Raw genomic sequence first — 25,676 nt, 5'->3', positions numbered from 1 at the left:
GGACTTGATCCTACCTTTATAACTAGTTGTACATTTGTGTTTCCAGTGCCAAATGAGATGGTAGTAAATGGAGCACAGGTTTTTAAATCCTGCTTTTCACCAAATAAGCAATCAGACTGGAATTTCGGGAAAAAAAAAATCAACTGCTCTTTGACACAGTAATTCTAATTCAGGTCATTTTATTTTAAGAAACCCATATTCCTCCACTGCAAAGGCTGGAAAGTTATCAGCTCACCTTCCCAGATATTTTTGAGCTAGGGTGATCACATGGCTTAGTCTGCAGATGGGAGTGATTCCCTGTTTTCTCTGGGAGAGCCCTGTGCTTGGCTTGCAGCCACCATCACTGAGAAAAACAGAGCTGCAGGAGGAGGTTCTCTGATGGTCTCAATGACCCCTTATCCCCTTGTCTCAATGTCTTCTTCCATGAAAAAAACAAACAAAAACCCTTAAGCTGTTTCTTCCCAGGTTTTCAGGCACTCGCAGCCAAATGTACTCCTAAAAAACAATTACATAGCCAATTAAAATTATGTTTATGAAGAGTTTATAACAGCATGAGAAATTATTTATGAAAATGTGAAATGAAAAAAGCTTGATGCAAAATTTATAGAGAGCATAACTACAAATATACAAAATCTTTGCCAAAAAAATTCCCCACATGTGTTTGGTGATGAGATTATGGGCATTTTTTTTTTCTTTAAAAATGCTAACATACTGATTGAGTGTAAGGCCTCATGACAGGCACATTTAAGTTATTTTATTCTTTCCACTGTTTTGTACATTTCACTTTCTTATTTAGAATGAAGAAAATATTATTAAAAATAAAAAATCCTTTATCCTGGAAAGTCTAAAGGAAAAATCAACCAATTATGATTTTGGTAAAACCCACAGAAGTAAAATTTGCCAGTCTTCTTTTCCCCACCATCATTAGCATTCTGATTTGTCAGCTAACCAGAAAAAATGTGTACGTAATAGAAGACTAGCAGGATATTGACAAATTAACTTCAACTACCAAAAAGCCAAATGAAAACTGCTTGATTTCATTACTACTGCAAAAAGAATGACTGTCAAAAAATGAGGGGAAAACAACTAACTTCTATGATTTCAGCATTATAAGGAAGGGCTGCTTATTTGCCATAGAAATAATATTTTGGAGGAAAAAGCTATTAAAATGCAGATCCATTCAAACCCAGACCGAGATTACGGCTTAGAGTTAATTAAATGAACCCCAATTGTGTGCAAACTGAATTTAAAATGTAATCAAAGTATACAGATGATATTATTTCTGACCCACCAAGATGCCATGCTGACTATCTTATTTCCTCGATGCCATGCTCTGTTTTGTGAAAAAAACTGCAGGAGGTGGTAATGTTTTTTCTCCAGTGATGAGGTGACACAGACAAAACAACATCCAGGCAGGTGATGATCTCTGCTTAACTCAGGATAAAGCAGGAAACTTGGCTGCATCCTGAACCTGAAGCCCCCTGGGGAATGTGCCACCACTGGGCCATTCGATTCAGCTGTCAGAGCCTGGCTGGGAGTTGTCTTTCTCTGGAGCTACCTGGGAGAAGGTGGGGACTTTCAGGATGGCCAAAAAAGCTGTTAGGTGGCAGTCTTTGATTTTCTTTGGACTCTCTGGCCTGGAACATAGCCATGGGGCTCCCAAGCTCCAAGGAATAAATTTACAGCCACTGCCTTTGTTTAGATGACAGTTAACCTCATCTACTCCCTTAACTCTGCAGGAGCACATACCCATCAAAGGCAGACACTAGGAATTTCAAGCCACTGTCTCTACCTTGTCTTCCCAAGGTGTCTACTAGGGTGGAGGAGAAGCAGGTGAAAGAGGAGAATTGGGACTATGGTGCCGGCCCACTTGTGTTGATGCTAACTTGCTTTCCTGTCTCCTGCAGCTGGTTCCCTCAAGAGCCACATCAGTTTGTTGAGCTGATGAGAACTGACCAGGACATATTTCCTACAGAACTCTTGAAGTTTTCCAGGTCTCTGATTATTACTACTTGCAAAATCACCAGCATCTCAGGGGGGAATATAAATGCATCTCCAAGGTAGACCTCTTTCCAGCGTGGGTCTAGATGATCTTGAGGGCTCCTAGTTTGCCTAAGACACACCCAGAAATGAGGCTCCACGAGACAAATTCACCAAGAAGGTGTGCTATTCAACAGGCGGTGCCTACCCTGGTTAACAGCATTTTGATTAAAATGGTCAGGCAGAACCTACCAGATCCAAGTGCCAACACATGGCTATCCCCTATGAGCACTATTAAAGGACTTTATGAAGCTAGCAAAAGGATTTGTGAAAAATTACTAAACCAATAATTCACAGTGACAATTACTAGATTTCTTCAATTCTAAGATATGCTATTGTGTTTCCCCTCGCATTATAATGTTACTGAAATAGCAATGCATCTTACAGTTAATGTGTACATTTTAATGTGTTAGTGTTTCTTTTTTTTCCCCCAAAAACCGGTTCTTGGAAATAAATAAATAAGCAAGCAAGCAAACAAACACAGACTATTCTGATTCTAGTTTCTTCCTATTCTGGAACTAGCAAGCATCTTAATAATAATGAACTGATGAGGCTGACAGACTGGCCTCTGTGTTAAAAAGACCCGGATTCCTACCTTTCCTGATCCATCACAGTAGTCTGCACTGAGATACCTGCTTTTGCATCAGCATTCCTTCATGAACAATCTATGTGGCAGAGAAGGCTAATGATCCATCTAAATTTATGCTCTTCCTCCCATAGGATGGAGGCAGCCCTGGAAAGTAACCATCCAGCCAGGTACCATGTTTTCTAGCTTTCTTTGCACCTAGGTGTGGTCATATGACTAGTTCTCCAGACTATGAGAAGAATGATGTGGGTCACTTCCAGACAAAGGCAGTTAAGAAGTGAGTGTGCCTCTTCATCCTCTCTCATTTGACAGGCTGGAGGCAAAGGATTCTGAGGCCCTGGGAGATAGCAGAGTCAGAAATAGTAGAAACCACATGGAGGAAAGCTGTCCATTGGCAAGGAATACCTGCATTAGACTGTTAAATTGCTGAAAGTATGGGGGTTTATTTATGCTCTAAATTATATTTTTCCCCTATATAATTTCAACACAGCAAATGTCTGGCTGGTGTCTGGGACTCTGGGGTATGACAACCCACTGCTGGCTACATAATTTGTAGGGCCCAGGGCAAAATGAAAATGCAGGGCTCCTGGTCCAAAAGTTATTAAGAATTTCAGTATGGCTATGGAGCATTTAACAAAGTCACGGGCTGATGAAGCCAGCCCTGCTCTGACCTGAATACCCAATATCATGTTAGTTATACAGCATTATTTTAACTGTAGCAACCCCATTTCAGATGCCCAGAAGAGGCTAAAATTAAGACTAGGATTATTGCTATGCATTTTTAGAGAAACACGCTCAGGGCCTTCTTGCTCCATCCCACAGTGAGAAGAATATATGGGGTATATTTGCATACACAGACTCTCCAAAGCAGCATTTTGACTGAGAAGTGTTGTTCATTTGGGTTGTTCAATGGCATTTTGTGTCCGGCTGGTCAGTCATAAATTGCCCATTCATCAGGAACTTGATCTGGTAGATTTTGGGGGGATCACCCCTCCCCATGGTCCCTCTCATTAGTCCAGGAAAAGGCTTTGTGAGACTAGAGCTGCTTGCTGGCCCAACTTCTTACCTTGATGCCCATTTTTATCCCCTTCCTGCAGGCCAAGTACCACTATAGGTCAATTCACTAACCCTAACATCACACAAGGAGTATGTTAGTAGATGCAGTTCTCAGCCCTTCACACACACACACACACAAACACACACACACACACACACACACACATATCAACACCTGGGCAGCTGGCCCAGCTCTGGCCTCAGCATTCTGATAATCAGCTTTCAGAATGACCCATCCCAGGTCCTGGAGTCCTGGCTTTAAAGCCCTGGCCTGTGGCTAAGGTCCATGCTCCATGCTGACAGGCCACCAGCCACCACAGGCCTGAGCTTGCTTTTTTGCTATTTATTTTTTTTGAAAGTAAAACAAAAACATTTTAATTTTATCGAATGAATCTGTGTTGGTGATGCACCTGCACTACCTTCCATACATTGTAACTGTCCAACTCCATTTCAGCTCAATCATCTGGAATCCACCTTTCTAAGCAACATATTTCTATTACTATTTCTTGATGTTCCAGTTTTAGATATTGTCCATAGACTTCCTCCTGGACCAATTTCTACCTCATCCTCCTGCATGGCTGGGTTCTAGGTTCTCCCTTCACCACTATCCCTGGGGGTATCTTCCCCATTCTCTTGTCTGAGTTTGCTTTTAAGGAACTCCTTTCTCCCTGGAGGGACCCACAGCCCCACATGGTGCTATACTTTTAGGACAACAGGTCTGTCTGCTGAGCTGAAATGTTTCACGGCAACTGAAGGTGTGTATGTATGCAACCCCCAAATCTACCCTGTTATCTTGCTTCTTTAGCCTTCCCACCACATCCCCCAACCCCAACTCACCATCCAGTTGTAATTAACCAGACTGGGCTAATTGAAAGTTTTACTGCTATACAGCTTGAGTTCTTCAGGCTGATTCCCCATCTCCCCCACTCATCACTACCACACTGACACATAAGCCAGTTGCCTGTATCAAGGCTTTGAGTCCTAAGATGTCATTCTTCCCTCCAAGGCAGTTAGGATCCTCTATTAAAGCACGCAGAGTTTCCAGTGACTATAAAAGGAAATTGTATTGAATACTCCATTTCTTACAATTGTTTAATCAATAAAAGGTTACAAATACATCTGTAGAAATAAACAACAACAAACCTCTGTAGATTTAAAGATTCTATTTTGAGTAAATACAGAGAAAGATAAAGCTAAGATGACAGGTAGACGCTACTTCAAGTACTACCATTGCTCAGTTGGGAGCAGTGGCTACCTGTAGCATTGTGTTGAAAAGGATCCTGAGGTCAAATCTGAGCTGAGCAAGAAATAATTCCACGATCAATTAGTGATACATAGGAACAAAGGGTGGCAACATGTGAGTCATTTAATTGCCAAACCCAGAGGGGTCATTTGCATGGGTTTGGAGCCAGACAGATCTGAGTTTGAATCTGGACTCAGCTACCTGGTCTTGGGCTAATGTTAAACCTCCTCAAGTTAACAGTTCCTCTTCTGTTAAAACAGTGATAAGAATTCCTCTAACAGAGTATTATTGTTTCCATTAAATGCGGTAGTATTTGCTAAACACTTACCATAACATGTAGTATATATTAAGTACCTAATCACAGAAGATCTTACAATATTAGTTCTTTGGCCCTAAAATTAGTTCTTAAATATAAATGCCTTGAAATATGCTCCTCTGATTTAAAAGTGTGTTTGTGTTTATCTCCATCCTCTTTTCAAATCAGTAAACCTTGTACTGGCACATGGGAGGTGCTGGGTGACAATCAGGTGATAAACACAGGATTTCTGCCCAGCAATCTCTCCACCAACAGCACATTCTGTATGGCAGGCAATGGGGAATCTGAGTGGCTCTGACTGAATTCTTAGCTTTCCCTAAAAATAAGCTTATAGTCTGAGTCACCCCTTTCTTCCCAGGCTCCTCTGAAAGTTGAACAGGATGTCACAAAGGCCAGAAATAGCCTCCACATTCCAACTCGAAATTGGTTTTCCATCAGCTCTAAGGCTTTCCACTGAAGCTGGGGAGGATGCTTCTTCTGGGTTTCAGTATAAAAAGAATGCCTTAAACAGTTAAAAAACTAATGGTGGCCGACGCGGTGGTTCATGCCTGTAATCCCAACACTTTGGGAGTCTGAGGCAGGCGTACTGTTTGAGCCCAGGAGTTCGAGACAAGCCTGGGAACATGGCGAAACCCCATCTCTACAAAAAATACAAAAAAATTAACCAGGCATCGTGTTGCATGCCTACAGTCTCAGCTACCTGAGAGGATGAAGTGAGAGGATCACTTGAGCGCAGGTGGTCAAGACTGCAGTGAGTAATGGTCGTGCCACTGCACTCCAGCCTGGGCAACAGAGTGAGACCCCATCTCAAAAATAAACTCCCCAAAACTAAAGGTGACCCCTCTATGCAAATAATGGAGAGCCACTGAGAAGCCTTGAGGAATGTACCAGCACTGGCAGGGACCAGCAGTCAGGAACCTGGAGCAGCTCCCTGCCTCATCCTGCCTCCACTCTGCCACCATAGCAGTCTCTGATAAACCACAGGTCTTCAGTGGCTCTCAGCCTCTCACAGACCACATCTTTGCCCCACTTGGAACACCTGGTCTTCTGTGGTCCAGCACCCCCTGCCCATCAACCTCACTTCTCAACATCCACGAGCCACGCTGAGCTTCACATCACTTCCTGACACTGTTCTGCTCCATCACAAACCTCGTCACTTTGCCCATGCTCCTCCTTTGATCTGCATACTAACAGAATCCTCTGGCCTTGGCCACCCTCACCAGACCTAGGCTGCTTTTTGCCCTCCTGGGGAGGTTAGGAGGTGCTGGGACTGGGTCCTAGAGCACAGCAAGGGGATCTGTGAGTCTTTGAGACTCGGGTTGCATGGTCTGCACAACAGTGACCTGGAGGGGAAACGGAGGGCAGCAGGGCAGGTGGCTTGGAGCAGTGGAAAGACAGCTGACATAGAGACATGGATGATGTGGGCTCCGGCCACAGCCTGGATGATCTTGAACAAATTACTCAGCTGAGCTTCTGTTTTCTCTGAAATAAAATGCAGAAAATAATACCTTTCCTGCTCCCTCAGGCACAAACAAATTGATAGAAGGAGAGAATTCTGTAAACTCTAAATAACTGTGAACATATGAGGAATGTTTTGTTTATTATCAATGGGGAGTAGTGACACAACACTGGGTCCTAAGCAAAAACACAGACAGGACTGGGGGCAGCTCAGTTGACATTTTGAACTCCTGTGATGTAGTGTACAGCTTTGCCTAATGTTTTTAACTGGCTAGGTGAGGGTATGTTTAACACTCATGCCTTAGCATGAAATGTGGTTCTATGCCTTTCCTGATAAAAGGCTTTGACAGGAGACAGAGGGTTATGGGATACATGAGTGTGTAGACAAGGCAGAGGTTTGAGCCATTAATGGCATATGGCACCCATTGTTTACAGGCCCCTTAGCCATTCCCCTGGGACACAATTTCTACTGCCATAGCCAGAAGCAGAGTAGCGTACGCTTGACCATCACTGCGAGATGCAGGTATCATCTGACAGCATGCAAGGACCCTGTCCCCAGAAAGATATATTGAAGTCCTAACCCCCAGTACCTCAGAATATTTCTGAGACAGGGTCCTTTCAGAAGTCATCAACTTACGTCATTAGGGTAGGCCCTATTCCAACATGATTGGTGTCCTTATGAAAAGGGGAAATTTGGACACACCGGCAGACATATGTAGAAAGAAGATGATGTGAAGAGACATAGGGAGGAGCTGGCCATCCCCAAGTCCAGGAGAGAGGCCTGGAACAGATCGTTCCCTCACAATCCTCAGAAGAAACCAATCTAGCTGGACATCTTGATTTCAGACTTCTAGCCTCCAGAACTATGAGATGATAAAATTGTTGTTGTTTAAGCCACCCAATTTGTGGCACTTTATTATAACAGCCCTGGAAAACTAATACAGAACCTTTATAACAATCTAGGGGAAAAAAGAACTAGGGAAGCCACAACAGTCCAAATAAGGAAGAACACTGATGTGTTTACCTGGTGAAAGCCACAGATACTAACCCAACTCTGGACATTTTGGGACCTGATGGCCTATATGCTCAAAGGGAACTAAACTAGAGATGGCTCGTTTTTGTTTGTGTATTGTGAAATTCACTTGTAGCAATAATGAATCTGCAGGCTGCCTGCTTCCCACACATGCCCCTGCCCTGGCGGTTCACAGCCAAGGTGTGCAACGGGGAGGGTGACGGACGGCTTCTGCAGAGCTGCTTGAAGCTGGTGCATTTGGTGGGTGATTGCTGGTAAAGGTCCTAGCAGTCCCACTGCTCACTGCTGCTTCTGAGTTCAGAACCAGGAAAGATTCTAACTCTGTAGACTTCCAGGATCTAGGCAAACCAAATTGCAAGTTCATGCTCTAGCTGGAAATTTGTGGATGCTTTCCATGCGGAGGGGAGATATCAAGAGTGAACTGATCTCAAACACAGTCCAAGCATCCAAGAAGAGCCCCTGATAAAAAAGGTGAAGCTGGCAAAGCAACTGTTTCAATTCAAAAAGCATTCAGTGAATATCTGTGATGTGCCAACCTCCCTCTCTCCTCTGAAGCTCAGGGTAACCCCAAGCTGGGCCTAGAAGCTTCCCTTCCCATGCTAAGCGGAGTGAGAACTTAGATAGGAGCCAAAGGACACAACCCAGCTGAGAGAGATGGAAAGTGAATGCAGAAGAAAGAACCTAGAGAAATTTGCTGGGGAAGAACCCCAAGAAGGTAACAGAGGTAGCATCAGGCAAAGGAAAGGAGGAAACCATCAGAGCAGGGGCCCAGTTACAAAAGAAAGAAGAGAGAATTCAGGGCGTTTGGGGATAAGACAGAATTTAGGGTACCCAGCTAAAGGTTATTTCTACCACCCCCTAGCTAACATTTAGCACCGCCTTCAGTTATGAATGTAAGCACAAGCCCCAGGTAGATCATTAGTACCTATATGATATGGTTTGGCTCTGTGTCCCCACCCAGAACTCATCTTGAATTGTAATCCCCATAATCCCCATGTGCCAGGGGCAGAACCTGGTGGGAGGTGATTGGATCATGGGGGCACTTTCCCTCATGCTGTTCTCATGATAATGAGTGTGTTCCCATGAAATCTGATGGTTTTATAAGTGTTTGACAGTTACTCCTACACACATGATCTCTCTCACCTGTTGCCATGTGAGATGTGCCTGCTTCCCCTTCCACCATGATTGTAAGTTTCCTGAGGCCTCCCCAGACATGCAGAACTGTGAATCAATTAAACCTCTTCCCTTTATAAATTACCCAGTCTCAGGGGAAGGTATTTATAGAAGTGTGAGATTGGACTAATATACCATGACTTTATTAGGAGTAGGAATCACAGACTTTTTATATAACAATACAGTTGTTGGAGACAGCTCAAAATATCACTTACATTCACCAATAATTTGCAATTAGAGTAAGTATTAGAACTGCCACTAGATTTTACTTAATAAAAAAAGCATGTTATCTATAACTTTTCTAATATTTTGCTGACTGTACATCAATCAAAGCCCATGTTATCTATCACAGTTTTCTAATATTTTGCTGACTGTACATCAATCAATCAAAGCACATTATTCTATCACAGTTTTCTAATATTTTGCTGACTATATATAAATTTCATTGGTTATATTTTTAATCCTAAATATTTTATTTTGTGCATTTAAGCACTATTCTGAAAAGCAACCCATAGGTTCCACAAGACTGCTAAGGCATCCAAGATACAGAACAAGAACTCTGCTAAAAGTCACTAAACTTGCTGTGACACTATGCAAAATGTGTTGTGACAGGCGGAGAGTAGATAATGGTGAATATGACATAGTCACTGGCCTCAAGCAGTTTACAGTCAGGCAGGAGAGACAGACAGGAAGTTATATTCTTTGCCCCTCTCTTTTTGTTCCCTGACTTCTATTCCCATCAACAGAGTACAGCACCTCTGCTTGCCCATATGGCACTCTGTGATCTAGAAAAGGTGCCCCTTCCTCAAAACCTGCTGGAAAATTGCCCTAACAAATACACAAGGCTACAGGGACCTTGTGTGAACAGTGCCCTGGCACAGGGCTCAGCAGTAAGGCTGAACTACAGCACCAGCCTAAGGCCTGACTATAGTGATCTCCGCAGAAATGTTAGGTAAGAAGGTTCCTTACACGTGTATGCCAACTCCCTCATCCCTTGCCCATGGAAGACAGCTCTAATCTATCTTGATGTCCTTTCTCCAATACCTAAAATGCAGCTTCAAAGATCTTCCCACGGCGGCACTATAGATGGACACTTTCTATCAGTTAGAGTTCACATAAGAGCTGAAAACCATTTGCCATCCCAGGCTTAAGGATTTACCATTTTTTTAATTTTATTTTTCATTATACTTTAAGTTTTAGGGTACATGTGCACAACGGGCAGGTTAGTTAAATCAATATTGTCGTGAGGGATTCTAGAAAATAAAAAAGACTTTGACATTTAAAGAAATTAATCCCTAATGATGACAGTGAAGACGTAAAGGGATAAATCCCTAATGGTAAAAGAACGGGAAGTACATTTGGTCAGGTAACCTTTATGTTATACTACATCAGTGATTTTCAAAGGGGTTATTTTTTTCCCCAAAGGATATTTGGCAATGTCTGGAGACCTTCTTGATTGTCACAATGAAGAGCTGGGTGTGCTACTAGCATTTAATGGATGGAGACCAAGGATGCCACTAACATCCTATAATGCAAAAGATCGGCCCCACAGACAGCAGAAAATTATCTATCCCAAAGTGTTAATAGTACTTCAGTTAAGAAACCTTACACTATAGGGTTGGCTTCCCATTCTCCAAGCAGCTGCTCAGAAGTAGCCCATCTAGAGAATTTCAGGATCAAGCATATGTGTGACCAGAAAAGCAAAGGCTGTCCATCTGCAGTGAGCAATTGTGAGTGTCCACAACCCTGTCCATTTCAGCATGGCCACAGGGCCGGTGCAAGTACTGCAGGAATCATTCTTTAACCCGATTTCACAATTATGGCTCTGCTATCTTCCAAAACCTTGAGCAATTTGAAAATATTTATTAAGGCACCAAAGTCCCTTTGGAAATTTCCAGGCAGACCAGACTCAAAATTGTAGCTGGTGTTTTTGAGTAAGAAATGGAAGAGGGCAGAAAGGAAGTACTTAATGATTCAGAGACACTAGGGTTGACCCTGCTACCACTGGCCATGGGCAACTTTTACCTGGTGGCCACTCTATTTGTAAATCAAGGCACTGGTCCCAAGGGTTCCATGAGGTAACTGAACAGGGAAGGCTGTCCAGAAACCACTCCTCTCTGGCTCCCTGCTTGGACTCAGGGAATGTGGCTGGTGTGCTCTCTGACCTTTAGTCTTTCACTAAGTGTGCTTAAAGTTCCCTGAGAGAGAAAAGTGAGGGTTCAGGCAAAATCCAGGGAGCAAAAAAAAAAAAGAATTCACCTGGAAAATCTGCAGTGCTTTCCCTCAACCCTGAGTCCCTGTCAATAGAAAGAAATGTTTTTAATTGTATGAACTTATTTTAGATGGGCCAAACTGTTAACTCTAAGAGATCAGATTTTCTGGTTTTCAACAACAACAACAACAACAACAACAACAGCAACATGCAGTTGGCTAAGATAGCAAAGGATATAATGAGAAAATTCCACAGCGGCAAAACTCACATGCCAGCTTCGGTAAACAAAACCTCTCATCATGGTAAGCCCAGAAAACAGTGAAAAGGATGTCTGAGATGCTTTATTGTTCTGGACTGTAAGCAATGAGGCAATAGTGATTTCTTTAGATAAAAGGCTCCTGGAGCCTTCATCACAAATACAGCCATTGAAATACGCCATGTAGAAAGCAGGGGTTGGCAAAGTTTTTCTCCAAATGGTCAGATAGTAAATATTTTTGGCTTTACAGGCCATAGAGTCTCTGTTTTAATTATTCACCTCTGCCATTATAGCACAAACTTAGCCATAGACAACACATACATGAATGGGCATGGTTATGCTCTGGTAAAAGTTTATTTATGGATGCTGACATTTGAATTTCATACAAATCTCATGTGTCATAAAAGATCCTTTTTTGAATTTTTTCAAATTTGTAAAAATATAAAAACCAGGCACTGCTCATAGGCCTTATGAAAAGAGGCTGCAGGCTGAATTTGGCCCACGGGCTATCGTTTGCTGGTCCCTGGTCTAGACCGAAAATTGGAATTTCCACTCATTTTTCATTCTGAAGCTGCTATCTAAAATCAATTTTCCTTCTTGCCTCCTTGTGATTCTGAAATCACACTAGTAAAATGGGAAAATGAAACAACAAACAAACAAGACAAATAAATCAGCCATCACACCACTCTCCACCAAAGTATCCAGGCTGGGAAGGATCTGGTTGTGATCACTGTGTGACTCATCTTCTACCCACCACAAGGCACTGTCCTGCTCAGTGCAGTATAAGATATATGGCTTGCTGAAGGCTAGCATTCCAACGTTATTTTTAAACTCATCCAGTTTGAGCAATCTCTTTGTTTAGTCTTTTCAGACTTATATTATTCAAAGGTCAGGCCAGAGAAAAAGGGCAGAGGAGGGGCTGTAACATGAACCAATTTCTGAAATCCAGTTGTCCTCCTTCCTTGAGCACATATTAGATCATTTCTTGTTCTCCGGAAAGGATATAACCAGTTGGTCACAAAACATTTCTTGAAAATCCATTTATGTGTATAGAAAGCACTCTTATCCTTCCAACACTTGCCCTATCTCCCTATAAACATGCTACTATTTAAAATCAAAGCATACAATCGCTTCTTGGCCTTTGGCTAAGATTAAGTGTAATAAAATCAAAGAGTATTTTCAAAGAGTATTTTCACCCTTTGGTGAAACACAGAGAAAGTAGGTTTTGAACTTACATGAGAACGTGGCACGAATGTGAAGAGGATGGGCTTGCCAGATAAAATATGGAATGTCCTGTTAAATGTGAATTTCAGATCAACAACAAATAATATTTTAATATAAATATGTCCCCATGGAATCACTGGGCATCCTATACATTCAGTTGCTAAATGGAACAACCCTAGTAGGGGATAGTGAAAAGACGACCCAGGCTGGAGCAGAAGGTATGTACTAGGAAGAAGCAAAAACTTGTTATATAGGTGTGGTAGGGTGCTCATTATGAAACAGTTCCCCACCAATGGCTGGGAACCCAAGTTTCATGTTCTGGTCAACCCTCCCACCCTCAACTGATTCTTACGGTCTTCAAAGTCAGGGTATAAGGTAGCCCCAAGCAGAACGACTTAGATTCCAGTTAGAGTTTTAAAATCAGGCTTCCTGGGAGACTTTTGGGGGTGATGGAACTGTTCTGTTGCCTGAGTGTACCAGTGATTGCACAAATCTACACATGTGTTCAAATTGAGAGAGCTGTACATCAAGAAAGTCAATTTTAGTGCTGGGAGCAATGGCACATGCCTATAATCCCAGCTACTTAGGAAGCTGAGGTGGAAGGATCGCTTGAGCCCAAGAGTTCAGGACCAACCTGAGCAACATAGCGAGACCCAGTCTTCCAAATTAAAGAAATTTAATAAGTCTATTTTTCTCTTCATTCATTTTCATTTTTTTTAAAGAGTGCTTGTAGTTTTTACTTCTTACAGAGAACTCATGAGTTCATCCAGCATGCTGGATAAGGAACTGATTTAAGTAGCAGCCCTGACTCTGACCCAAGACTATGGTTTTCTTATAGGGTATGGATCCCAGAGGGCCCTCACTGCTATTACAAATGGCCTTCTTGCAGGCCTATCCCACCAAGGTGCCCAACATACATAAGTGTATCTACATCTCACATAGCTTTATACTGTACCAACCCCCCAGCCCCCATTCCCACATACTATTGGCTTTGTAATTAAATAAAATAGGTTGTGACATGCAGACGTGGAAAACTGGTGGCCCAGGCTGGGGGTAGAGGGGGAGGGTCATTGAGACAGGGAACAAATCCAGCCCACACTGTGTTAAAATCTGTGTTATGTTTGGTTTGGCCCATACAGTATTTAAACTGTTGTGAGCATTTAAACATCAACAGACTTCCTTCAAAATTGGATTTCCAGGTTCTCTTGGAAAAGCAGGAGACCCTGGGCTCAAATTCCCACACAGTACCCATCAGCTGGAGTTGAGTGCTCTCTGTCCCCTCAGGAGTCTGCCCTCTCTTGGCTACCACAGTCCCAAAAGCTCAGCCAAGTCAACCTGGTACCTGTGCACATCTGAGATCTCACCCCTCTAACATAAGGCATTCAGTAGGGTGGCTGGCACATGGACCCTCTCCGGAACTGGGAGCCCTTCCCTCCATCCCCTTAAGAAAAGCTACATGATGAAGTACCATCTTTCCCTTGTTTTCTGAAGCCTGGGGTGCCCTATCTCCCTATAGGGGAGAGGGCCCACTTCTGCTGGAGGAAGGCTGGAAAAGGCTCCCTCCACTGCCATGCCAGGCTGCTTCCTGCTTTTCTCTGTGGACCCAGGCTGAGAGGGGATGAGAGATAGAACCATCCAGAGGCAAAAGCAGGAACATGTCAAGTAGAAAGAGATGATGGTGGAAAGAGAGAAAGGCAGGTAATTAAGCAGTTTACATTACTTTCAACTTTGCCTCCTCTTGTCTGTATTTTTCAGAGTCAATATTTTCTCTTCATTTTCCCTTATCGCATCCAATACTGATCTGACATATATCATTCTCACTCCAGTGTAAATAAGGATGGGGAGTAAACAGGCTACTAGTGTCTTATCTCTAGTCACCAGTAAGATTGGAAAGTACATTCTACTGCTGCCTCCAGAACCTCCTCTGTCTTCTGACCCATCCCCGCCAAACCTATCTCATCTATTGTTAAATATCCTTCGGGTTTTGTGGTGAGTTTTATTTGATTAACAACACTGAATTTTGAACACACATGCTCAGACATCAATGTTCATGAACAAGACTGCCTGCATACCACCTGGAAAAGAAAAATAGGCCATGCAGGTTACGGGAGTACTGCTATCCTAGAGTATGCTTTTGCTTACCTGGATAAGCAGGACTTCCTTTTAGCATCACTCATATTAGCCTTAAGCTTTTTAGATATGTCTCACAGTTCCACTGGAGCAAGGACATTTTCAAAGCACTTCCCACCCCAGTAGAAACAGCACGTGATATCAGCCCAAGATGTATGTCAAGTCACGCCACAAAAACTCAGTGTTTAAGGCCAATCAGGTGCCTGGGGAAAGCCAGCTGACTGAGTTCATGCCACCCAGCCAAGAGGCACCTTTCTTAAATCCCGGCCTCTCTCTTTCTCATGTCACATACAGGACACACACACTATCACAGTTGCCCAAATCCTAGAGCCCTGTTTGGTATTTATTGGCCTCAAAGTTGTCGACATTAGCACTCAAACACAGACAAAGAAAATCCCCTGCCTGCCACCAAAGGGGTTAAGTTTTCAAGCATGTTTTTCTCTTAAGAATAACATTTTTTGGTAACCCTCAAGGTTTTAAGTTTCAGCCCTGAATTTAAAAATAAAGTGAATACTTAGATGACTGGTTATAATTTAGCAGAGGGGGGAAAAATCCCACCCACCTAGAATAGTAAGTAAACCAGTATATATTTTTTTTTCCAGGAAAAAAGTAAGAGTAGGTTTTACAAATGCCTTCAAGATTTTTGGTATTGCACAGGCTGTCTAGAGCCTAAAAGCCTGCAGGGTAATGAAATAGGCTTCCACAAGGGAAATGATGGACAGGAAGATGTGTTCCGACGTCTGGCCCACAGCCTTTTCATCTACAGCTGGGGCTTTTATCTTGGGCCTCACATGGCTTTTCTTTCCCCTTCGATCTTATGCAAAAGAAAGGTACAGCTTCTCTATTCTTTTCTTCTAGCTAAACTTATATGATCCTATAGAAACAGTGATACTAGGGTCAAAGAGTGATCCAAAGTATTTTTAATATATGTTCAAGCATTATGTAAATAGGCTGTAGTCTTGTCTCTGTGTCTGTCAGTCTGTCTCCCTTTCTGTGTGTATTTAATAATCTCCTTTTGAGCATTTTAATTCAACAAGAGACTAATGAGAAATACTGAGATAATAATTAACCAAGGGCACTGTAGCTCCAACACGCACTGCCCCACACCACCCTCTGCTCCTGCCGGCATTTCCTGTCAGAAATAGATCTCAGCTGTGTGGTCTTCTCCCAAACCCAGAGCACTTACGAGCAACCTTTCCTCTACAAACACCCCCATGCTGTGTGGCCCATCCCCTACAGTCTCCACGTTCTCTTAGGCCTCATCTTGTACAGTGCAGCCTCTGTGCTTTGTGTTTTAAGATATATAAGAGATCCGGTGAGGCAGAATCCTTCCGAAAATGAAGGGTTAGCTCAAAAAATGCATGGTACAAAGACAAGTGAGGAAAGCCTGCATGACATCCTTGGAAGAATAAACTTGTCCTTGATATGCCAATAACAAGTCATACTTGCATATACACAGACTGGCTTCATAAAATATTAACCATCATTAAGTAAATGAACATCAGTTGCTGCTTCTCCTGGCATCCTATTGGAGTTGCCCACGTGAGAAGCAATCACATCGCGAATTAGCACCTGCAGGCTGGAGAAGGGGCCACCAGGCTTGATGGGCTGATCTGCTATTTGATGTCTTCATCTACAGCACCATCATATGTATGGCACGCCTCTCTCAATGGGGCTGTCATGGTGTTGCTGGATATCTTCTCTACTGCATGACTTCTTATCTCACTGAGGTGTCCTCTAAGGCCTCCCCAAGGGAATTTTGTAGCCCATAGTTTCAGTCAGTCAATCCCAGGCAAACTCTCTCAACCTGCCCAGCCAATCCCGGGCAAACCTTCCAAACCGGTGTTGTCAAGTAACCAACAGATATCTCACTTTATTTAAATAGATTAAAGCAAGTTCCCGAGATAAGCAAAGACCTCTTCTTGATTAGCCAGTGTAATGTGAAAAGGACACAGCTACACAGGGTGTCACTCTTGCCCAGTCTGGAGTGCAGTGGCAGTGATCATAGCTCACTGCAGCCTTGAACTCCTGGGCTTAAGCGATCTTCCCACCTCAGCCTCCCAAGTAGCTGGGACTATGGGAGTGCGCCACCGCACCCGGCTTGCATGACTTCCAAACTGGGCTATGTTTAAGGCTCTCATTAATCAAGACTAAATTTGGCCTTTTATTCTATTTCACCTCTTCAGAATACACACACCACACAAACTCCTGGGCATATCACAAGGGGCATGTGATGCATATCAGGACCCAGGTCATAATCTTCCTTTACTATTGATCTCCTACACTTCACCAGTCGTTTTCAAAGTGTGTTCCCCAGAATAGCAGTTGCAGCTGGGAACTTCTTAGAAATAAAAATTCTCAGGCCACATCACCCTAGACCTACAGAATCAGACACTCTGGGAGTGTGCTCTTGCAATCTGTGTTTTAAGGAACCCTCCAGGTGATCCTAATGCACTAACGTTTGAGAATTACTGTTCTATACCATACATGACGAAAACATCGGTCAAATGGCAGTTGCTGCTACTACGAGTCCTGAGCCCAGCAGAATCTCCCTACAGTGACCATTACTTGAGGCTAATAATAAATCAGGATCAACTCAAACATCCTGGCTGACATGAGTTAAGCTTGGGCTTCATATCAGGTTTGCATTTCAGATTTGCATACCTTGAGTATAGGTTCTTAAAGATTCTTTTCTAATAAGAAGAATTTCCCAAATTAAGGTGCTGACTTGATGTGGTTTAGATTTGTTTTGGTTGAATTAGAGAGCAATTACCTATCTAGATGTGAGTATTCTGAGTTTCAATAATGTCAGTGATTTGCAAGGGCTCATTTAATGTCAAAAGATATCGCAAATAAGCACCATTTATCCAATGATCCAAACATCTGGACACCAAACTCACAAAGCTCTGGTGAAAATGCAACCCGATATTACAACATTATGAAATATCTCAGGGGTGCTGATAGGCTTACTTCACAGTATCCTTATGAAATCCAAATAAATCAATGCATAAGGAAAGCATCCTGTAAAGTTCAAAGCTCTGTCTATATCTAAAGGTCACAAAATGTCGGCCTCTTGATCAAAAGGAATTGTGTTGTGACTGCCAATCTTTTTAAAGTTTTTAAACTAGTTAATACTGTTCTTTTTTAAGTGGGAGATCTCACATGTTAAAAATCAGATTTCTGGCTTCTCTTGAAAATGAGTTGATGTAACAACATAAGACCCACGTTCTCACAAGGCATAAATTAACTGCATCTTAACTGAGAGGTGGCATCTGCTCTCCAGGGACCAATACTTTCGACTCAATCTGTGTCCCTCATTTACATTGTATGCTGGCCCCCTGGCCTGTTGAGTTTACTACTCCTGCTTACTACAAATAATCCATTTTATTATTATTAATACTATCTTCATGCACTGAAAACTCAGGAGTTACAACATTTATCTGATTTCCTAGTATTTATCTAATTTCCTAGTTTGGCAAAAATGTTGTGGCTAACAAAATTCTCCTTTCACTCTTTGTGTTCACTTTCTGTTTAAAGATGCATGAGTTATGATTTGTTGGTTTGCTTATTATAAATAGGAAAGTTTGTGAGTGCTTAATGCATGCTGTCTCTGAGCATTTCCCAAGAAACCTCTAAAAGAACCATCACAACAAGACACTGAAGTGGGTATGATCATTAGCCCCATCTTACAGGTGAGGAAACCAAGGTACAGTGACATCGTACAGATACTAATGGAAAGGCCAGGACTTGCACCAGGTCTTCCTGACACCAAAATCCATGCTGGTAACTACCCCACCACACTGACAGCCCTTGGGACCACCGTCTCTGTGCATCAATGTCCATCTGCTGTCTCAGTCAATTTCATGCCACAGAATGGCCAACTCTTACTGCCAAGCAAGTTCATCAACATTCCCAAATGGGATCAGTGGTGAAATGTGGAGAGTTCAAAGGGGCCAGCAGTGACCCCAAAGCATTGAGTAGCCCCCAAAGAAATATAGAAACAACTCTACTGGGCCCTGGTTTTCCTTTAAATATTGACAAACTATAACCCACAACCCCCCTCGCTTAGCTTTTTCTACGATGACTTTTTTTTTCCATGATAACTGCTCTATTTCTCAGAGCATTTTAAAGTTTGTCAGAGTAGCTGCTCTTTGTCCCAATAAGCTGAAGACTGAAATACTCACAGGTACAAATAAGCAGCAGGGAGGTGTGTGACCCTTACGCATGCTGGGTAAGGCCTGCCTTGGCACTCCCAGACACAGCAATGACCCTGCATGGGCCCAAAGTGTCACCTATCCAGTGGGCAGCTTCGCAGAATCAGCCAAGTTGAACCCTTCCTCAGCACCAATATACCACGCAAATGATTTTTTAGGCCTTAACATGGAATTTTAGAAGCAGGGTGTCATCTGCATCTCTGAGATAGAAGATAACAGATGAATGACCAGGATCTTAAATTCTCCAATTCTCTGACAGCTGCATACCAATGACACAAGTCCACAAGGAACATGGATGGGGATGGTCCCCACATGAATCACAGTGCCTGTTTCTACAGGGCTTGGGTTTGAGTCTCTAACCCCTCTGAGGGTTCCTTGGGAAGCTGGACTGGATAGTATGTAAATCATTGCAAGGACTTTTGCCCATGCTGGGCAGGTCGGCCTAAAAGGCCTGGACCAAAAGCAGGGTGGTGGCCTCCTTGGACACTGGCCCCACACTCCAAGCCTGGTACTCAAGGCTGCAATGCTCCCAGGCAAGAAAAGGCATGGAGAGGCGAATCCAACGAAAAGCCAATGAGCACTTCTCTGTAAGCCCACGGCACAGCCAGCCTAGGCCAACAACGTATACCCAGGTCTATGCAGGACTGAGAATAGAATCAGATGAAAGCCATAAACTCACTAGCTGACCCCTTGGTGAGAGTTTCAAGAATGAAAGAGGCCGAAAGTGAAATCCTAACAAGGGCATATTCCACAGAGACACATCCTAGCTCACTCCTCTCCTCCCAGCCAGAAGATTTTAGTCCAGCAGGATCTTAGTTGCAGTTTCAGCCCGTATCAAAGCACCCTTCCAAGGCTGGATGTACCACTAACACAAGTGATACGGTTTTGCTGTGTCCGCACCCAAATCTCATCTTGAATTCCCACGTGTTGTGGGAGGGACATGGTAGGAGGTAATTGAATCACGGGGACATGTCTTTCCCGTGCTGTTCTTGTGATAGTGAATCAGTCTCACGAGATCTGATGGTTTTATAAAGGGGAGTTTCCCTGCACAAGCTCTCATTTCCAGTCTGTAGCCATGTGAGATGTGCCTTTCACCTTCTGCCATGATTGTGAGGCCTCCCCAGCCACGTGGAACTATAAGTCCATTAAACCTCTTTTTCCTTATAAATTACCCAGTCTCGGGTATGTCTTTATCAGCAGGGTGAAAACGGACTAATACAAGAATTGGGAGTCAGGAGAGGCTGGGATTTACTACAACTCTTCCACCTCCATCTGTGTAAGCTTGGATAGCTCTGAATACTCACCTGTAAAGTGTATAAGATTTGCCCTACACACCTCAGGAAGAAGGTAGCATATACAAGGTTTTCATAAATTATAAAGTACTGCACAAACGCAAAGATCATTTTTATTACTTCACAGAGTGGATTCTAATTAAATGACAAAATTCCCTAAAGAACAGCATAGGTTAGATTAGCATTTCCTATTTCCGCACATATATAAACATACTCATGCTGGTCCCTTGTGTAGCCTGAGCCTTGTCCATGTGGCTCTTAGGAGTTTCACCCAAGACAATTTATAACATTTAGTTATTTTCACTCATGCCCAAAGAAAACTATCTTCCTCTCCAATGTGCAGACATAACAGCACCCTCCCACAAGGTTAGTTTCCACTGAGACACAACAGCTTCTTCCCCATGGGAGTGTTACTCGTTCCATTAAATTTTATGTTGGGTATTTCTATGCACTGAATCCAGGCTTGAAAGACTCTCAAAAGGAGGTAGGCCTCCTGGCTTGTCTCAAGCTTTCCCATTGCAATGGAATCAGTCTGTGGCTCACACTCAGGCTGCTGAGACCACCTGCACAGTGTGCTCATGGGAAAAGTGCGAGACGCTGCCGCCATCTTGGGTGGCAGCTCAGCGCAGCAGTCAAACGGCAGGAGTCATAAGGCTCCAACGGCCTGCTGCGGGCAGCATTCAAATCCTGGCTTTGATACTATCAGTTTAATGTTAGACCAGTTCTAGAACCTCCTCACCTATAAAATATGAGTAATACTGTAGTGCCTACCTCATAAGCTTCTTATTAGGATTCAATGAGATAATACATGCTGAAAAGCATTTCAGTGTTCACTCTGAGTTTGTGTCTTTAGCTACTGACTTAACTTCTTCATGCTTTTGCCTTTCCCTTTCTCACACTAAATGTCCTGAATAAATAATAATCAAATAACGAATAAACAAATGCCTCCTGGTAATTGGGAAGGTTATGATGTTATTTTATATTTTATTTTACCCAATTTTCAGGACTTACTCTAATGTCTTCTTTTTGGGGAATTGTTTCACAACTCTGAGATTGGTTTACATGTTCCTCCTGGATGCTCATTTTCATAGTATTCCTGGATAGTAACTGCTTATGTGCTTTTCTGTTTCTTCCATTAGACTATAAATTACGTTAGGTGAAAAACAAAAAGTATTTCACACCGTGCCTTTCTGAATGAACAATATTCAATAAATGGCAATTGTTGTTATTAGCCCCTGGGATTACCATTCTCACTCATGCTGTTTCAGAGGCTTTTTACCATGTTCTAAATGTAAAGTTTGGGGAGTATCCCTACAGAAGAAAGGAGCATGTGAGTGTAGAGATCATTGTCAAAGATGGACTTGCTCTTCTTTTGGCAGAAATTAGGATAAGAGTCATCTTTTCTCATTGATTAGTTCCTGGATCCAAATGGAAGATTCCATTAAAGCACTGTAGTTTCTAAGTATTTAATTCAGGGGGTGGCGGATATTCCACAGATGTTCATGTGACAAGCATCTTAGGTGTCAGGACATCTGTCCTTCAAGAAATTATGTGCAAAAGGTGAAATAAAGGTTTCAGCCTCAGGCGGCTGAAACTTGGGGACACCAACTTTTCAGTGTTGCCAATACCTTCCCAGAGGAGGCAATCTGTAAATACCTACTGAACAAATGGATGAATGAATCCTCAAGTCATATCTCTGCCTCTGTCTAAAGCAGTTAGAGAAAGTGATGCTGGGCAGGGCCCTGACTTTCAGTCAGTTGAAGGAAGGGATTAAAAAAAAGCTGTTCAGACCGAGTATAGTGGCTCATGTCTCTAAACTCAGTGCTTTCGGAGGCAGAGGTGGGAGGATCACTTGAGGTCAGGAGTTCCAGACCAGCCTGGGCAACATGGCGAAACCCCATCTCTACAAAAAAATTAAAAATTAGCTGGGCATGGTGGCACATGCCTGTAATCCCAGCTACTGGGGAGGCTGAGGTGGGAGGATGGTTTCAGGATGCAGTGAGCTGTCATGGCAGCACTCCAGCCTGGGTGACAGAGTGAGACTCTGTGTAAAAAAAAAAAAGTCATTAATACACATTCCACTTCAGAGATGTTGCTTCTGACCCCCCACAGGACAAGACAGCAATACAGACAAAAGCTAAGGGCTCTGCTCAACACCATCCAATGACAGCTACCTGCCAGGTGCTTCACCTCCATCCTAACGAAACCTTACAACCAGCCCAGGAGGTAGAACTCATGAACCCATTCTACAGATGAAGGAGCTGAGACCCAGACTAAAGACTGCCCAAGGCCCTGCAGACTGGAATCCCAGTCGATGCTCTGCCTCTGAGAGAGAAGCCCAAGTAGGTGAAGATGTGAGGACCTATTCTCTTCTTCCCTCACATCTCCAGAGAGACTTCAGGAGTGCTAGGTTCTGGGGGCAGGCTTGTGATCTCCTCAGGGTCCCCTGAGAACGCCAGGAAAGTGATGAGAGAGTCAGGGTTTGCAGAATTCAGAAGAGTAGGCACTAGACCAAAGCATAGCATAAAACCATTTACCGATGTGGCCATAAGTCCCCCCACCCAACTCCCTCTGTCTCTTAATTGGCTCTCTCTCTCTCTCACACACATACACACACACACACACACACACACAGAAACACACGCTGTTAGCAAATCTGTCCTGACAACATCATACAGTCATCCCTCAGTATCCTCAGAGAATTGGTTTCAGGACCCCCTTGGATACCAAGATCAAAGGATGCTCAAGTCCCTATAAAATAGCATGGTATTTGCATATAACCTACTCACATCCTCCCACATACATTAATCATTTTCAGATTATTTGTAATACCTAATACACTGTAAATGTGATGTAAACAGTTGATTATACTGTGTTATTGAGGGAATGATGACAAGAAAAAGTCTGTACATGTTCAGTACAGACTCAGCTATCTATTATTTTTTCCAATAGTTACAATCCAAGATTGACTGAAGGCGTGGATATGGAACCCATGGATAGGGAGGGCAGACTGTATAGGTGCACATTCATGAGAATAATCAACAGCTCCCCAGATACACAGGACAAACTCAATTCTTCAATAACTGAAGAGGCACGAGTGAGTATTTGTGTGTATTCTTATACGCTCAAGAGAATTCCCAAAGATTTGCCTAGATCTTTCTTGGAAAATCGACTTGGCCTCTGCTGGGATTACTCAACCGCACTTGGAAAAGGGTACCCCAGTGTTAGCAGCTACTGGCTCCATGTTTGGAAAGCAAGTCCTTTCATGGAGTTCAGCTGTTCCTCAGGCATCCAGTAAAGCTGGTTGTGCAAAGGCAGAAAATGTGACAACTGTTGGAAACCTTCAGCAGCGGCCAATGGGAACAGCCACTGCATCAACAGTTAAAGCAGCCTATTATCCAGTTCACACAAAACACCCACCAGCTACATGGCACCATTAACTCAATATCACCATTCTTATCAAGTTCATGACACACTGGCCATGCTGCCTTGCCACCAACTTTAGAAACCACAAATAACTTCACAAACCATCAAAATACACATGCACAGGGGGAAAGAGAAAGAAGAAAAAACAACCTTTCCGAGTTCAGAGCACCACGTTCAAAGATTACCTAATAGGCAAACCATGGCATTTCAATATTGCCAGCAAACATCTCTCTCACTTCAGTGGTGAAGTCTCCAAGACATTTCAGATTTGAGGCGTTTGAAAAAGAGGGTCTCAGAGCCATGGAGACCATGTCAAATGCTTCTAAAAAAGGAAGGGTCTGTGTGCATTTTCCCAATGAAGAATCTGTCCAAAAAGGTTTTGGAAAACGCTTTAATATACTTTGGTTCCAAAACATTACACACTATTTCTCCAACAAATTTATATGTGTTTCCAGAGAACTTCCGAACTGAAAAACACAAATGTATTTAGGTGGAAGAATGTCTGGAGATTCTTTTATGCCAATATGTTAACGGACCTTCTTTTTTAATTGTTACTATTTCATACGGCAGCAGTAATCATTCCCTCATCCTCGAAGGAAATATATAATCCAGCTGTGGTGGCTCCAGTAAAAATACCACATCTGTGGATCATTGGCAACACTGTGTTAAGATTGCTCAAATCTAGGCAGTCTCAGAGAGTTCTTTTTTAAACCCAAGATGCACATGGGTACACTTTTCTGAAAGTGCCTACGAACTTTGCCAAAACTGACTACTCCTTTGTAGGCTGAAAACAGGTTTTCAGATACTCCACACCATAAGAAGGAGGCTCTCATGGAATATTATAACCAGGACCCAGTTGTATGAAGTCCCCAGACCTCCAGGGTGGTGGCTTGGCGCCAGTGCCCTTGTCAATATCAAACAGAGAAGGGAAAACTAACATTCCCGGTTTCTGGGAGGAGGTTCTACCGCGTGGCTGGCTGAGTCGCTGACTCCTGGTTTTCCACTTAACAGGAGGACAGCTTCCGCAGAGAGGATGGCAGCCACCGTTCAGGTCACCCTTCTCTTGGTTCTCCAGGCTATGAAGCCAACGTATGCCTGAGCATTCGGTCATAATATTCCTGGAGTCGTCCCCCGACCCCAAGCCTCTGTTTAGTCCTTCCCCAAAGCCCAGCAGCAAGCATCTTTTTTTTAAGCCAATCTTCCACATTCAAATCCTCAGTCCAAAGCGCGCCCTTGGGGGTCTCCATCTATAGACATAGAAAAGAAAAGGCAGCCTAGCTGAGCCCTGACAGAGTTTTAGCCCCCGGAACATATGACCTGCGGCTACTGTGCTGGCATGCCGCCTGCCCCGAAACCCTCGGGGGCCCCCTTCCACCCCAGACAATAGAGCAAGAAAATAAAATGAAAGTGGACTTACTGCTATGGCTTGCAGCCTTTCCTTGTGCAATTCCGCCTCTGCCATCCTGGAGAAGGGCACACAGGCAGGGGAAAGAGGAAAGAAAAAACACACGCTGTAGTCACCCAAGGAAACTGATGGGCACCCCGGGGGGCTTTGCTAGAACCCGGGAGAACGCCCAGGGACGACTGGGGATCCGCTCCAGGGGCGGCGGGCAGAGCTGTGCGCACGGCGGGCTCGCCCGGGCTCAGCCTCTGGCCCCCGCCCTCCCGGCTGCCTGGCTGCGCCCCAGCGCCGCCGCTCACTGCATCTCCCGGTCGCCGCCGCCGCCGGCCGCGCCAGCCGAGGACGTGGGACGCGGGCAGCCGCCGGGAGGGCGCGCTAGCCCGGCGCTAGTTCTCCGCCCTGACGTCTCGGTGCCTCGCTCCGCCCCTGGAGTGTGGTGGACCCGAGGCCGCGGTCCAGGGCGGCTCCGAGCGATCGCCGCCGCGGGTCTCCAAGGCGCAGACGGAGGGCGCGTGAGCCAGTGGGCACCTGGGGCGCACGGCTGGCGTGGCGCGCCCGGGTGGACACGCGCTTGCTGGGGCGGAGGCAGAGCGCAGTGGCGCCTCCACCGGGCAG

The 25,676-nt window shown here is 43.9% G+C and overlaps 1 protein-coding gene across 6 annotated transcripts in view; it reads right to left on the bottom strand.

Annotated features, from left to right (window-relative positions):
* PALM2AKAP2 (PALM2 and AKAP2 fusion) overlaps positions 1 to 25,676 on the bottom strand; it is a 533,118-nt gene that overhangs the window by 368,688 nt on the left and 138,754 nt on the right. For 4 of the 6 annotated variants that reach the window (XM_055351792.2, XM_063696659.1, XM_063696660.1 and 1 more), the window contains exon 2: positions 25,077 to 25,122. In XM_055351792.2, the coding sequence (XP_055207767.2) occupies positions 25,077 to 25,122 (46 nt within the window). Of the gene's footprint in view, positions 1 to 25,076; positions 25,414 to 25,676 lie in introns of those variants that run through there. The other 2 variants (XM_063696661.1, XM_063696662.1) reach the window with 2 other exon arrangements.

Source organism: Gorilla gorilla, chromosome 13 (genome assembly GCF_029281585.2).
Source record: "Gorilla gorilla gorilla isolate KB3781 chromosome 13, NHGRI_mGorGor1-v2.1_pri, whole genome shotgun sequence".
Lineage (NCBI taxonomy): Eukaryota > Metazoa > Chordata > Mammalia > Primates > Hominidae > Gorilla > Gorilla gorilla.
Note: the sequence above shows the minus strand (reverse complement) of the source record. Positions and strands in the feature narration are given on the sequence as shown.